This window comes from Rhinatrema bivittatum, chromosome 8, assembly GCF_901001135.1.
Source record: "Rhinatrema bivittatum chromosome 8, aRhiBiv1.1, whole genome shotgun sequence".
In the NCBI taxonomy this organism is placed as follows: Eukaryota; Metazoa; Chordata; class Amphibia; order Gymnophiona; family Rhinatrematidae; genus Rhinatrema; species Rhinatrema bivittatum.
Genome location: NC_042622.1, coordinates 228,023,248 through 228,039,022, shown reverse-complemented (window position 1 = coordinate 228,039,022; position 15,775 = coordinate 228,023,248). Strand labels below are relative to the sequence as shown.

General features: G+C 46.8%; 1 protein-coding gene across 2 annotated transcripts in view; it reads left to right on the top strand.

The window, feature by feature from the left end:
• Positions 1-15,775, top strand: part of LOC115097842 — a 53,193-nt gene that overhangs the window by 3,341 nt on the left and 34,077 nt on the right. For both annotated transcript variants that reach the window (XM_029613950.1, XM_029613949.1), the window contains exon 3: positions 12,480-14,249. In XM_029613950.1, coding sequence (XP_029469810.1) covers positions 12,480-14,249 — 1,770 coding nt within the window. The remainder of the gene's footprint in view (positions 1-12,479; positions 14,250-15,775) is intronic.

The window sequence follows — 15,775 nt, the reverse complement described above, 5'->3', positions numbered from 1 at the left end:
ATGATTCTATTCCCCTTTCTGGATTACCTCAATTTTATTTATTTAGATTTGCCTATAATAATAAGAACTTTACAGCTGTTTACGGCAGAATGCTGCAGCCTGTCTTGGCTGATCTTCCCTGGCTCCCTATTTATTGGAGGATTACATTTAAAACAACACTGTTGATGCAAAAACTGTTGTATGCCTTCCCCTGGATTAATGCGCTGCTTTAGGTTTACAACTTTACAAGAGCACCCTGTTTTGGGCAGAGCGGTTTATTGGATGTTTCTTCAGTGTGACATGATTGGTTGACAGACACCAGGGAATAAGCATTTTTCATAGCCACTCCTACTTTGTGGAAATATCTGCCTTACCATCTAAGGATGTTGGTTTCACAAGGACATTTAAGAACATAACATAAGTTGCCATACTGTGTCAGACTGAGGGTCTGTCCAAACCTAGCATCCTGTTTCCAACAGTGACCAATCCAGGATACAAGTACCTGGCAGTACCCAAATATTATATAGATCTCATGCTACCAACAGTGATGATAAGCAGTGGTTGTTTAAGTTAACTTTCATAATAGTTTATGGACTTCTCCTCCAGGAATTTGTCCAAACCTTTTTTTAAACCCAGGTAAGCACTGTCTTAACCATATCCTCTGGCAACAAATTCCAGAGCTTAATTCTTCATTGAATGATTTTTCTTCAATTTCTTTTAAATGTGCTCCTTGCTAACTTCATTGTGTGCTTCCTAAGCCTTGTATTATCTGAAAAAGTAAACAACTGATTTACATTAACCTGTTCTAGTCCTTATGATTTTATAGACCTATATCATATCCTACCGCAGGCATTCTTCTCCAAGTTGAACAGCACTAATCTCTTTAGCCTTTCCTTATATGGGAGCTGTTCCATCCACTTTCGTTTTGGTTGCCCTTCTCTGAACTCCAGTGCATCAGTATCTTTTTTTTTTTTTTTTTTTGAGATGTGGCGACCTGAATTGAACAGAGTACTCAAGGTGCGGTCTCACCATGGAGCGATACAGAGGCATTATGACACTTTCCGTTTTATTCACCATTCCTGTTCATACCCCAAATCAGTCCAGACAAGTAGGTTTATGCTTCCCTACCAAGGTCTCCCTTTTGAAAGTTTAGTGCTAGAGCTGTAGATTTGTTTTTGCCCCCTTCTAGTCATTAATTCATATTGAATCATGTTATGGTTTGCATCACTAAGCAGGCTGAATTAACCATGCTAAATGGGGTGATGTCATCTCATGGCATGTCGCAGAGCTGTTTCTTAGTCAGTTAAAAGATTTTGTAAATAGCATGCGTGGGCTTTCCTGTGCAACTGTAGGTTCCAGAACTCTTTAGTCTTTTTTTTTTCATCCACACTTTGCACAGACACGAGATTCACTCTCTTATCACTTATTCCTAACTCTCTAATTTTATCTCTATTGGTGACCCACTGGGCTTCAAATACTGCTTATGTGGACATATAATGTCTATCACGATGGCCACAATTATTGCTACTTGTGTCTAAGCCCAGATCATGACCAGGCTAATTGTAGGTACTGTAGTTGCATGTCCCCAAGGGCTCAACGACAGAGGGCAGAGAAAATAGCCTGACTCTGGATGGAGACCAAGCTCCCAACAAATTCCTCGGGCAGCAGTCAGAGTACAGAGGTAGAGAAGAGAAAATCCTCCCATACAACTCTGACAAGAATGACTCCATGCCGCAAGAAACAGTGCACTCAGCCTTTGGAGTCATCAGGTAGACCTCTGACGCTGAAAGCTCTCCTCAGAGCACCACGACACAAAAAAGGAAGTAGATGCTGAAACATAAATTGCCCGGCGCGCACAGAGTGCCTGGGCAGGCTATGCATGCAGCACAAAAAGTGCAAGCTCTCTGCTTCAATGGCAGGGGGAATGAAGAAAAGTGGATCTATATACAGACAACCAACAAGGACTGAATTATATAGGGTAAACAAATAAGCATGGGTGTAGCTTGCTTATTGCGGCGGTTACTACCCTAACTAATTAAGCTAGATATTTCACTTAGATGCGGTTCCAACACTGCTCGCTGCATTAATGGTGGGGGTAGAAGGGAAATAGAACCAAAAGATTACTAAGAACCAAGAGAAACAGATAAGTATGAGAAAAAAAATGCAAAGCTTGCTGGGCAGACTGGATGGGCTGTTTGGTCTTCTTCTGCTGTCATTTCTATGTTTCTATGAAGAGGGTAAACGGTGGAGTGCCTCAGGGATCTGTACTTGGACTGGTGCTTTTCAATATATTTATAAATGATCTCGAAAGGAATATGACGAGTGAGCTTATCAAATTTGTAGATGATACAAAATTATTCAGAGTAGTTAAATCACAAGCAGATTATGATAAATTGCAGGAGGTCCTTGCGAGACCGAAAGATTGGGCATCCAAATGGCAGATGAAATTTAATGTGGACAAGTGCAAGGTGTTGCATATAGGGAAAAATAATCCATGCAGAAGTTACACGATGTTAGGCTCTGATCTAGGCATCATAGTGGATAATACATTAAAATCATCAGCTCAGTGTGCTGCAGCAGTCAAAAAAAAAAAAAAAAAGCAAACAATGTTAGGAATTATTAGGAAGGGAATGGTGAATAAAACAGAAAATGTCATAATGCCTCTATATCGCTCCAAAATAAGACCGCACCCTGAGTTCTGTGACAGTTCTGTTCACTGCATCTCAAAAAAGATATAGTTTCACTGGAGAAGGTATAGTGAAGGGCGACCTGCTTTCTGCTTCGGATATATTTTAAAAAGTTGTTACTGTGAGTTTTTGCCTGAATGGCCAACTTCTTTTCAAATTCTCTCTTAGCCTGTCTTATCAAAGTCTTACATGCTAGTAAAATATCTCATCTCGGTAACAGACACAGAACCGACCTAACATACTCCCAGAATCTGTAGTAATGCACATAAACTAATCTGCACACAGTTACACCTGTATTATGGAATACACTCAAACAGGAACAACCCTATCTATGAAAAGGTAACACTACAAATATTAAATCAGGCCCTAAAAACCAATACACCTCTTATTAGGAACTAGCAAGCAGCTATAGATCCCCACACAGAAATAATTGTAAAACTATACTAATAAGCAGAATAAATGTTTCAAAACAGCTATGAACAGAATAACATCCAACAATTAAAAACTCATAAAAACTATTAAACATTCTCCAAACACCAATAAAATATTTCAAAAAAGCAGGCATCACACAATTAAAATGGCAGTCAAGAAAAATAAACTTAAAAAGCCACTTTTACTTACCCCCTCCAGCAGCTGTCCTACTCCCCTTCCATGCAGGCCGTGGCACGCAGTAGAAGCTAAGCTCTATACTCATGGTCCTCTTCCTTAATGCCCATGTCTCTCTCACACACACACCATACCAGTCATGCCCCCATGACCAGTTTCTGTCTCTCACACACCAATCATCTCCCAAACAGTCTTTGGCACACACACACCAGTCACCTTCCTGAACAGTTTCTCTCATGCCATACACACACACAGGCTTCCCATTTCCGTGTTCTACTTACATATATGGGCTTCTCACTCTCATAATCACTTTCTTTGTCTCTCTCACACACACACACACACCAGTCTCTCACTCCCATGCTTGTTCTCTCCACATGCACAGGCTTCTCATTCCCATAATCACTTTCTCTCTCTCTCTCTCTCACACACACACACACACACACACACACACACACACACACACACACACACACACACAGGCTTCCCACTCCCATGTTCTCTTTCAGATATACATGCTTCTTACTCCCATGTTGTGTCTCTCACACACCCAGGTTTCTCACTCCCATGCTCACTCTTCACATGCACAGGCTTCTCATTCCCATAATCTCGCTCTCTCTCTCTCTCTCACACACAGGCTTCCCACTCCTATGTTCTCTTTCAGATATACAGGCTTTTCCCTCCCATGCTATGTCTCACACACACCCAGGTTTATCACTCCCATGCTCACTCTCTTCACATGCACAGGCTTCTCATTCCCATAATCACTTTCTCTCTGTTACACACACACACACCAGTCTCTCTAATTTCCATGCTCACACTCCACGTGCACAGGCTTCTCATTCCCTGAATCACATTCTTTCTCTCACATTCACACACACCAGTCTCTTTCTCTCACACACCCCGTCACCTTACCAACCAGTCTCTCTCTCATGCATGCACACACACACACACACAGGCTTCTCACTCCCATGCTTTCTTTCACTCATACACACACACCCCAAAACACCAGGCTTATTACGCCCATGCTTTCTCACATACCCAGATTTCCCTGTACGTTCCTGGATCAGTCCAGACTCCTGGGTTTGGCCCCCCCTCTAGCAGATGGAGACAGAGGTTTACAAACAAAAACTCCGCCTATATCTAGGCTGGTGCCACCTACAGTCCGGCAGTATTCTTCTGTCTCCTAGCAGGTGGAGAGGGTGCCAAACCTACAGTCTGTGCTGAGACCTAGATTTAGGTGGTAGTTAGTGTGTGTAAAAAAAAAAAAAAAAAAAAAGGGAAGAGAAAGCAGTTTGAGAGTAGGAAGCCGGATTGGGGTTCGGACCGCAGAGGCTTGCCTGCTGGTCACCGAGCCTGCCTCCCAGAGGGTAGTGAGGTCCTGAGGGGACCATCCCCTCTGGTTGAGGCCGCTGTTACGTGGGGGAGCTCCACTGTCAGCGTCTATCAGGGCTGGCGGTGACATCGGGGTGCCCGGTTCCCTCCCCCCAGCTGGACCCGGACCTGATCTACCGGTAACTGTGTCTGTATGTTTTAAAAAAGAAAAAAGTACTGCCTGTTTTTCTTCTTTTGTCTGTGCCTCGTCTCTCCTGTCCTGTTCCTGTGAGGGGGGAGGTAGAGGACCGCCGTCGCCGGGGATATCTTTTCTTTTTTGTACTGTGCCTACCCTTTTTTCCTCGGGGCTGCGATGCCGCGGAGAGCTGCATGTCAGGCCTGCGGGTCCGCGGCCACGGGGCTGTCAAGGGACAGCCTGTGTTCGTCATGCGTTTCCGGGGGGGGGGGGCCGCGATGCCGGCAGGGTCCCGGGGCAGCAGGCAGGTATGCGCCGGTCCCGAGGCCGGCAATTAGTGCGGGGACACCAGGTCCGGGCGCCATTTTGTTTTCTTTGCTGGCGTTTTCAGCAGGAACGGCGGCCATTTTAGGTCTGAGGGAAGTCGCGGCAGGCGCGTTGCCAGCGTGTGAGGGGGAGGACGACCCTCCGCCGAGGTTATCCCCGCAGCGGGGGGGGGGGTCCCAAGGGGGACAGTCGTGCTTCTGCCATGGGGGCTTTCCACATCCCTCTGAGGGGGAGGAAGAAGCCTCGAACTCGTCCTTTGGGTCCACGTTTGTTCTGCTTATGCATAAGGCCTGCAAGGCCCGTAGACGGGCCAAGAAGAGGGCATGGGAGACCTCCACTCCAGATTTGGGGCCTCGGGCGGAGAAAAGGTCCAAGCCAGGTCCGGGGTCGGAGGGCCAGAGTAGGGCTCGACCACTCCGGTCCTCTGTTCCCAGGGGGGAGCTGGAATCGACCACGGACACGGATGAGCCAGAGGACCCGTCTGGGGATACAGAGCTTCCGTCCCAGCCCCCGAGGGGGGTTGATGGGGACAGAGACCAAGGGGCCTCGGGTTCCCGTGGGGCCCAGGCTACCGAGGGGGATGACCTGAAGGTGATCTGTTTGTTTCGGAAGGAGGAGCTGGGACCTCTTATCCTGGAAATTCTGGGGGAATTAGGGATCCAGGTGCCACAGGAGGAGTCCCGGCTCGGAATAACGGATCCGGTCGTTTTGGGTCTCTGGGGGCCTCCTTCAGCCTTCCCTTTGCATTTTTCTGCCTCGGATTTGCTGAAGGTGGCGAAGGCGATGGATAAACTCTATCCCTTACCTGAGGGCTGAAGGTGGCGAAGGCGATGGATAAACTCTGTCCCTTACCTGAGGAAGCCCTGGACATGCTGCGCATGCCGAAGATAGACTCGGCAGTAGCGGCGGTCACAAAGAAAACCACCATTCCGGTCACCGGAGGTACTGCTCTTAAGGATTTGCAAGACAGGAAGCTGGAGGTGCAGCTGAAAAAGATCTTCAAAGTCTCCGCATTTGGAATTCGTGCGGCGATTTGTAGTAATTTTTCCCTTCGAGCAGGTCTCCGCTGGGCACAGCAGCTCTTGGCCAATGAGTCTCTGTTGCCGGAAGAAGCACGCCAAGCGAGTCGCTTGGAGGCGGTGATCGCTTATAGTACAGATGCCGTCTATGATCTTCTTCGGCCAGGACGATGGTTTTGGTGGTGGCCGCGCGGAGGCTGTTGTGGTTACGACATTGGTCGGCGGACGTGACTTCTAAAGCACAGCTAGGTTCCTTGCCCTTCAAGGGGAGACTGTTTGGTAAAGAATTGGAAGATTTGATTGAATCCCTGGGGGAGAATAAGGTTCACCGTTTACCGGAGGACAGGCCGCGGTCTGGGGGGGGGGGGGCCTGGCCCTTCCAGGTCGTGTTTTCGCGGTAGTCGCCGGCCTCGAGGCTCCCGGGGATCTGTTTCTTCTTTTCGTCACAGTGCACAGCATCAACAATCTTATTCGCAGTCCTTTCGCAGGCGCCGTTTTGGTCGTTTGGGTGCCGGTCAGCCTGTGCAGGGGGGCAAACCTGCACAATGATGGGCGGCCGGTCCATTACTTCGTTCCCAGAATTGGGGGGCGTCTCGGACGTTTTTACAAGGAATGGACCAGGATCATGTCGGATCAGTGGGTGATAAGACACGGTTATGAGTTAGATTTTTTACACCGTCCGTTTCCGTTTTTTCTGGTATCCCCTTGCGGGTTCTCAGCGAAGCGACGGGCGACACTAGATCGTCTCAGGGAGCTCGGCGCGATCGTTCCCATTCCGGTCAACGAACTTCGCAGGGGCCGGTATTCCATTTACTTCGTAGTACCAAAGAAGGAAGGAACGTTTCGGCCCATCCTGGAGCTGAAGGGGGTCAACAAATGTCTGCGGGTTCCTCGGTTTCGAATGGAAACTTTACGGTCGGTGATCGTGTCCGTGCGTCCAGGGGAGTGAGTTTCTGGCCTCCCTGGACCTCACGGAGGCGTATCTCCACATTGGCATTCGGGCAGAGCATCAACAGTTCCTTCGGTTTTCAGTGCTGGGGCAGCATTTTCAATTCCAGGCGCTCCCGTTCGGTCTGGCCACAGCGCCTCGAACGTTCACCAAGATTATGGTGGTAGTGGCAGCGCACCTCCGGAGGGGAAGGTCTGTTGGTGCACCCGTATTTAGACGATTGGCTAATCCGTGCCAAGTCGGAGACGCTCTGCCGAGCAGCGATCCAGCGGGTTCTCCAATTGTTGGACAAGCTCGGTTGGATAGTCAATGTCTCCAAGAGTCAGTTGACACCGTCGCAGTCCCTGGAGTTTTTGGGAGCATTGTTCGACACACGTCAGGGAACGGTTTCTCTTACACAAGACCGAATGTTCACATTGCAAGCGTGCGTTCGCAGATTGTTATCCAAGCAGGTGCCCATTGTCTGGGACTATTTGCAGGTGTTGGGGTCCATGACGTCAACACTGGAATTGGTACCTTGGGCTTCGCTCATATGCGGCCCTTACAGTCAGCGTTGCTCTCCCGATGGAACCTGGTCTCGGAAGAATTTCATCTGCCCCTGCCCCTGACTCTGGCAGCCAGGGACAGCTTGGATTGGTGGTTGTGCCAGCCAACTTGAGTCGCGGGGTTCCTTTAGAGATCCCGTCTTGGACGGTCATTACCCCGGATGCCAGTCTGCTCGGCTGGGGAGCAGTGTGCTTACGGCGTTCAATACAGGGGCAGTGGTCGCCTCAGGAAGCGTCGTGGTCCATAAATCGTCTGGAAACCAGAGCGGTTCGGCTGGCTCTTCTGGAGTTCCTACCACTCATTCGCGGCAGGGCAGTCAGAGTGTTGTCCGACAACGCGACCACGGTGGCGTACATCAACCGACAAGGGGGAACCAAGAGTCAGGCTGTAGCGTCCGAAGCTCGTCTCATGTTCGCCTGGGCGGTGCGTCATCTCAGTTGTCTCGCAGCCTCCCACATAGCCGGGGTAGACAATGTTCAGGCCGATTTCTTGAGCCGAAATTGGCTGGATCCAGGAGAGTGGGAGCTAGCGGAGGATGCCTTCCGGCTCATTTGTGCTCGGTGGGGCACACCTGCGATCGATTTGATGGCAACCTTCCGCAATGCGAAAGCGCCTCGGTTTTTTGCTCGAAGGCGGGAGACGGCAGCAGAGGGAGTAGATGCTCTGTCTCTTCCATGGCCGACGGACGTACTACTCTGTGTTTCCTCCGTGGCCACTCATAGGAAAGGTGTTGCGGCGGATCGAGGCACACTCGGCAGACATTGTTCTAGTGGCGCCCGAGTGGCCACGGCGCCCGTGGTTCGCAGACCTCCTGAACCTGGCGGTAGAGGAGCCTCTCCGTTTCCGTATGTTCCGGACCTTCTGCACCAAGGACCCGTGTGTTTCGACCAGGTCGATCGCTTTTGTCTAGTGGCCTGGCTTTTGAGAGGCAAAGGCTGAGATCTAAGGGCTACGCGGAACCGGTGGTTGCTACTCTACTCCCGGAAGACGTCTACTTCCTTATCTTATGTTAGGGTCTGGAAGTTGTTTGAATGGTGGTGTCTGGACCGGGACGTGGTTCTTACGCGAGCGACCGTGCCGGATATCCTTCTGTTCCTGCAGGACGGTTTGTCTAAGGGTCTTTCATGTAGTTCCTTGTGGGTTCAGGTGGCGGCGCTGGGTTCCTTACGTGGTTTGATTCAGGGGAAACCAGTGGCGGCTCATCCTGATGTAGCGCATTTCCTGCGAGGGGCGAAACATCTGCGGCCTCCGATTCGTCAGCCTTGTCTGTCCTGGAATTTGAATCTTGTTCTTCGGGCCTTGTGTGGCGCTCCGTTCCAGCCTATTTGCAAAACCACCTTGAAGGATTTGACACTGGAGGTAGTGTTCTTAGTTGCCATTGTTTCGGCGCGTCGGATTTCCAAGCTTCAAGCTATGTCATGCAGGGAGCCCTTTTTGAGGATATCGGAGTCAGAGGTATCCTTGCGTACAGTTCCATCCTTTTTACCCAAGGTGGTTTCTTCTTTCCATGTCAACCAGTCGGTTGAGTTACCTTCGTTCTTGCAACTCGATGATTCGGATCCTTTGGCTAAGGACCTCCGTAAATTGGATGTTACGTTATCTGGAGGTAACTAATGCGTTTCGGGTTTCCGATCATCTGTTCGTGCTCTGGAGTGGTCCTCAAAGGGGCAATGCGGCATCCAAGACTACCATTGCACGATGGTTGAAAGAGGCCATCAATTCGGCGTATATGTTGCAGGGTCGGTCCCTGCCCTTGGGGCTGCGTGCCCATTCTACTCTCTCTCAGGCCACTTCTTGGGCGGAATGTCAACATATCTCAGCGGAAGAGATTTGCAGGGCGGCCACGTGGAAATCTTTGCATACTTTTTCCCGGCACTACCTTTTGGATGTCAAGGCTCCCGGTCTGGGAGGGTTTGGAGAAGGTGTGCTTAGAGCGGGCCTCTCCGGATCCCATCCCAGGTGAAGTGCGCTTGGGTATATCCCAGGAGTCTGGACTGATCCGGGTACGTACAGGGAAAAGAAAATTAGGTTCTTACCTTTGATAATTTTCGTTCCTGTAGTACCAAGGATCAGTCCAGAGTCCCACCCGGATAAGTGCTACTATCGGGAGAGGCCATAGTGTACGTGCTGCTGTCTGTTTGATATTTTGCTCCTTTTCTGTCTGTTATTGGTATCTCGGGTTTGTTTTCCCAGTTGGGCGTTGAGAACTGGTAATGAGGATTCTGTTGGACTGGTGTTGTTGGTCCTGGTTAGAAGGTTCGTTAGCCAGTTTGATTTGTGATTTTCCTGCTCTGACATTAAGTAATACTGCCGGACTGTAGGTGGCACCAGCCTAGATATAGGCGGAGTTTTTGTTTGTAAATGTCTGTCTCCCATCTGCTAGGGGGGGGGGGGGGGGGCAAACCCAGGAGTCTGGACTGATCCGTGGTACTACAGGAACGAAAATTATCAAAGGTAAGAACCTAATTTTCTTTTCTCACTTCCATGCTTTTTCTCTCTCACACACATCAGTCACCTCCCTGAGCAGCCACTTTCATTGTCTCTCACATATACCCACACACATCAGCTCTCTGACCAGTTTCTCTCAATCACACACAGGCAGGCAGGCAGGCTGGCTGCTTCTCTCTTTCTCTCCCTCACTTCCTCCCCCCCCCCCCCCTCGAGCACAAATGGTAGCTGCAGCAGCCTCCTCCTTCAGCCCCCGCAGGCCAAGAAAGAAGAATCCCATCGGCTGTGGGAGGCTCTTGCTGTCTCCTTTCCCGATTACCAGCTGCTTTGATTGCTTGGGGGCCGATGCTGCTGCCGCTGCTACTTTTATACGTGGCATGGCCTTTCTCCTTCCCGCGCACCGCTCTGTGTATCACTTCCTGTTCCGGGTCACGGGGGGGGGCAGGCGCGGAAAGAAGAAAAGGCCAGCCGTGGGTGCCACTGCTTCTTCTAGCACCGCTGCCGTTCCCACTGGGCTTGAATGTGCTGAGAGCCCGGTGGCAACGACAGCAGGGAAGGAAGAGCAGCGGGAGAGACCAGGAGCACGCGACACACCTGCCGGTGCTTGGTGGCGCCGCGGACCGGCAAAAAACCCCCAACGGGCCCGGTCCTGGTCCGCGGACCGGTGGTTGGGGACCCCTGGTGTAAAAGATGCAAACAAGTTTGCACAACAGATAAATTGTAGCAAACGTGAAATGAAGCAGCCAGTTACTGTTACTTTTTGTGTGTCTATGGAGCATATCTCTACTCCATTTTTTTCTAATGGCTCATAATGCGATGTCTTTTATCTTTATCTGGAGTGGAGGAGTAGCTATTGGTCAGAGCAGCAGGCTGCAAACCAGAGAAGCTAGGGTTCAAATCTTGCTGACATTCCTTGTGACCTTGGGCAGCTCACTTCATTCTCTATTGCCTCAGATACAACTTTGTAAGCCCTCTGGGTAATGGTAAATACAGTATGCACAGTACCTGAATATAATCCGATTTGAAATGGTTGAGCAGTCAGGTAAGGTGGAATATAAATCAAAACAAATTAAATTACACCAAAGCAAAGTATTCCACTTGGTTCTAGGTCTCTGTTACGGGTTCAGACCGTGCACACTGGTATCCTGCCCAGGGGCTCTGACCCGGGAGGCTAATCTCATATAAACACACAATTACTGGGATTATACCTGGGGGCTTATCCCCTACACAAATGGCCACACACAATTACTGGGATTAGTACATCACGGTTCCAGGTAAAGTAAGTTTATTTAAGCAATAGGAGGATAGAACAAATAAAATCAGATCAAATAGATGAAGTAATGGTAGATAATAACAATTGCTACAGAAATATAAAAAGCTTACATTTCCAAAGGATCAGCCGTACTATCACGTCCAGGGCGCACCCTCTCCCCGCTCTTTCTCGCTTTCTCCCCTTAATAACCTACAAACACTTGTGAGAACAACCCCGTTCCCTCCTTCTAAGTCCTTATCAGTTTTCAGAAACAGCTGAGGCCTTGATATTCTCTCTCCGGCTTTAGTATTTGTTAATTGCTAGCTTTCTCATCATATACTTAGTGGAATAACTAAATAAACAGTCTCTTGCCTGTTCGTAAACATTTCACAGTTGTAAGACAGTGAACAGGAGTTCACTCAGGTCGGCCTGTGGCCTTCAAACTAATCTGTATCTGGGTGAGAACTCTAAATCCATATGCCCTATTCTCTGTATACATTCTCATCTAAAAGTAACAAAAAATGACTCCCAACAGTCTCTAGCCTTCAAGGCTCTGCTGAATACTGGAATTGTGCTTGATACTTCACTTAGATGCATCTCCAGCACTGCTCTCTACATCAATGGCGGGGGTGGAAGGTAACTAGAACCAAAAAGTTACTAATAAGGGCCAAGAGTAACAGATAAGTATGAAAAAAAAAGTGTGTGAAAGCTTACTGGACAGACTGGCTGGGCCGTTTGGTCTTCTTCTGCCGTCATTTCTATTTTTCTATATGTTCTCTGATCAGCAAAGGTAGGAGTGTGATCTTTTGCTAACCTTGTACAGGGAGAGAGACAAATCTCAGAATTTTCAGATCCCAGTCACTTCTTCACTCTAGGAGAGACTTCAGTTTCTGTAGTCCATATCCCCAGTAATGTTTTGCACCTCTCTTCAAATGCTTTAACTTTTTTCACTATAGCTGAAGGGAGCAAGTTCTGTTAATTTGAGCCCTCCCCCACACAAGCTGAGTAACAGGTGGTAGTGGTTCAGTTGCTCATGGCTTGTGTATTGCTGTTCCTCTTCTCCATGACTATAATCTTATTGTACATAACTAGAAATGTTATTCCTCTATTATGTAGTGCTTCTGGCAATCATTTCTGGATGCATGTCTTCTCTTAACAGGTCCATCAAGGTCATTGATGACAAGAGCCGAAGGGGATGGCAGATTTTCCTCAGACAATGTATTCTGGAGAGATGAGCTGGAGCCTTTTTTTAGCAGAGAGTCTGACTCTGACTTTGTACGATTTCACACAGGACATCAGCATGGCACTAGTTCTTTATCAACTGGGCAGATGGAAAGTCACAGTTTTGAACACCCAGGGACATCAAAGCCTAAATTCTTACACCCAGGAGATAAAGGCAAGTTTTACAAAGGTTTTTTAAAAGGGAAGCCTGGGAAACAGTCACTTGTAAAAGGTGATCCAGAGTGGCCCTTCAAAACATCCAGATCTCAAAAGAAAGAGAGGAAAATTGACTTGATGGATGAGTCTGACATCATGTCCAAATTTGGCAGCCAAATAATAAAATGGGCTGGGTTCAACACCATGCAGAATGATGACATTTTTAAGGAGCAGCACATGGCTCTCTTTAAGGTGACAACAGAAAGCTGTGCCAAAATGTTGGCATCCTACAAGTGTTCGATTAAAGAAGCACAGCAAGAGTATTGTTATTTCAGCATTGATAACTTAAAACACCCAGCTTTGAAGAGTCCGTCTGTAGATAATGCATTTTTAAGCATGCTAAAGGAAAACAAATTAATAAAAAGCAGAAACAGTTTTATTGAACTATTAAATCCTGCTGACAACGAATTGATGAAGGTTCAAGCACGCCTTCTAAAGGCTGGTATTCCCTTGCTAATGGCTTGCAATGCGTATGAAATAGACCAAAAGATAGAAGGCCTCCATAGTATTGCACAGTTGTCTAATGCCCTAGAGAAAAGCATTTCCTTATGTCGAAAGTCATTGGTGCTTCTTGGCCAGACTTATGCGTTTGTAACCTCTTGCAGGCAAGAGAAAATTCTAAACATAGTTGGGTTAAGTGAAAAGGCTCCAAAACCTACCAGCTTCCCCAATCTTGATGATTCAGCGTTGTTTGGGAAAGAATACTTGGCTTATTTGAAAACCTGGATGGAGAAAACTGGTTGTACCTTTCAGTTGAAGAAAGAAGAGCACGCTGAAGAAGAACAAGGTGAAACCTTGATTAGAGAAGAGAAGAAAGAGATAAATACAAGTTCTTCTGCAGGGGAACAGCCCACAGATCTAGCTGCAGAGGAGAAATGTGAAGCACCCACAGAGCTGCCTGTGGAAGAGAGAAAAATCCCAGTTCTGAAGACTTCAGAAGAACTAAAAGACAATCCGATTTTGCTAGCTATAAAAGAGAGACTGGACATTTTGCAGGCTGGAGAAGAGAGGCAAGATATCCCAATTTTGCAGGCAATAAGAGAGAGACTGTCTATTCCAGTTTTGCAGGCGATAAAAGAGAGACTGTCGGAGTCAGGTTCACAGGCTGGCGGAGAGAAAAAGATTCCTGCTGACCAGACTAGCACAAAGGAAGCGGAGATCCCTTTTCTGGAAGCTAACATAAAGGAAGCGGCGATCCCTTTTCTGGACGCAGGCACGAAGGAAGCGGCGATCCCTTTTCTGGATGCAGGCACAAAGGAAGCGGCAATCCCTTTTCTGGACGCAGGCACGAAGGAAGTGGGTATCCATTTTCTGGATACAGGCACGGAAGGAGCAGAGATCCCTTTTCTGGATGCAGGCACGAAGGAAGCAGAAATCCCTGTTTTGCAGACTCCTGCCACGGAGGGAAAGGAGATTCCTGTCCTGCAGGCTCGAGAACAGAGGAAGAAATATATTTCCCCAAAGTCTTTTCTAAGACCACCACAGACGCCAGGTATGTAAGCTGATGCCACGAGACAAAGTATAACCTTGTAGTAACCATCACCACCAGCAACTATTTGCTTAGCTTTCTAATTGAAAGAGATGAATTAAGTGTGTAAAAAGAACAATTAAAATTTGTAGCGCCTCCCCCACCCCAAAAAATTGATGGATCCCACAAATTGCGTTCTTAGTCGCTTCTATTATTTTTAATAGTTGAAAAAGGCTGGTCGTACTTCAGCCATTTCTAATTACACAAGTGTTTGCCAACACGTCTATTTGGTAGAAAGTTTGAATGTTCACCATGTATTAACTGAGTGCAGTTTATTTATTTAATTATTTTTTTATGCTGGTTTTCCAAGTGAGGATCGCAGCGGTTTTACAAAAGTAACATTTTACGTTATGGTATAACACATATTGGTCTGACACATACTATAGTAAAATACATTATGGTATTACAAATACTTTGTAAGATACATATTTAGATATGACAGATTCATTGGAAGAACTTTATAGGGTCATCTGAATCTGAGGTGATGTTTTTATATGTTTCAACTGAGGAAGGGGATAAAGGTTAGAGGGATAGGAAATCTGTTTAGTTATTCATCAGGGGTGCAATCTTAGAAATAGGTTGGCAAATGATATAGTGGTGTTCCAACCGGAAATGTCATTTCCCGTGTCAGGCTGAGATGAAGAAAGGAGTTGCTGAAATACTAGATTCAGTTGGTGCTACCTTGTGTATTACACATCTCAAAAGCTAAATCTGTTGGACTATTTATTTAAAAAAAAATTTTATTTGCAATATAAAAATTGAAAAATATTTGGGACATTTTTCCAGACCAATGATTATATATAAGGCGGAAGATGATGAAATGTTTGAGTACATTCAGTCTGACGCCTAGTATGACAGTTAAATCATTCAAAGTGAATTTATTGATGAAGTAGACTATTAGTACTAAGTTGCCCAGAGTTCATCATCAAGCGACTAATAAATAATAATCACACAAAATATTAGAAAAACTTCAAGTGGGACAAAATATATATATCTCCTTCAGTCATTACTGCAGAAATATTTCCTTAAGTTTGCAATAGGTAGGTATTAATGTAATGAGTCAGTTATGTGGCATTAAAAACAGTTATCAAAATGCAAAGAATAGCGATAGCAGTAATGATCATAATGCAATTTGATGTAATCACTAGAGAGAGGATATAAAATGAAATATAACTTTGAAAAGGAGACTATTATAGAATGAGGAAATTAGATAGGAAAAGACTAAAAAGAACGGTTGCAAAAGTTTGTTTGCATGATATATGGATATTGTGTAAAAATGCTATCTTGGAAGCCTAGATAAAATGCATCCCATACATTAAAAAAGATCAAAGCAAGGCCAATGACTGCCAGCATGGTTTAATAGTGAGATGAAAGAGGCAAAGTCAAAAGGGCATGTTTCAGAAAATGGAAGACAGACCTAAATGAAGACAATTGTCAAATTTAGCATCTTCCAACAAACCTTAAAGCAATTAACAAAATTATACATTTCC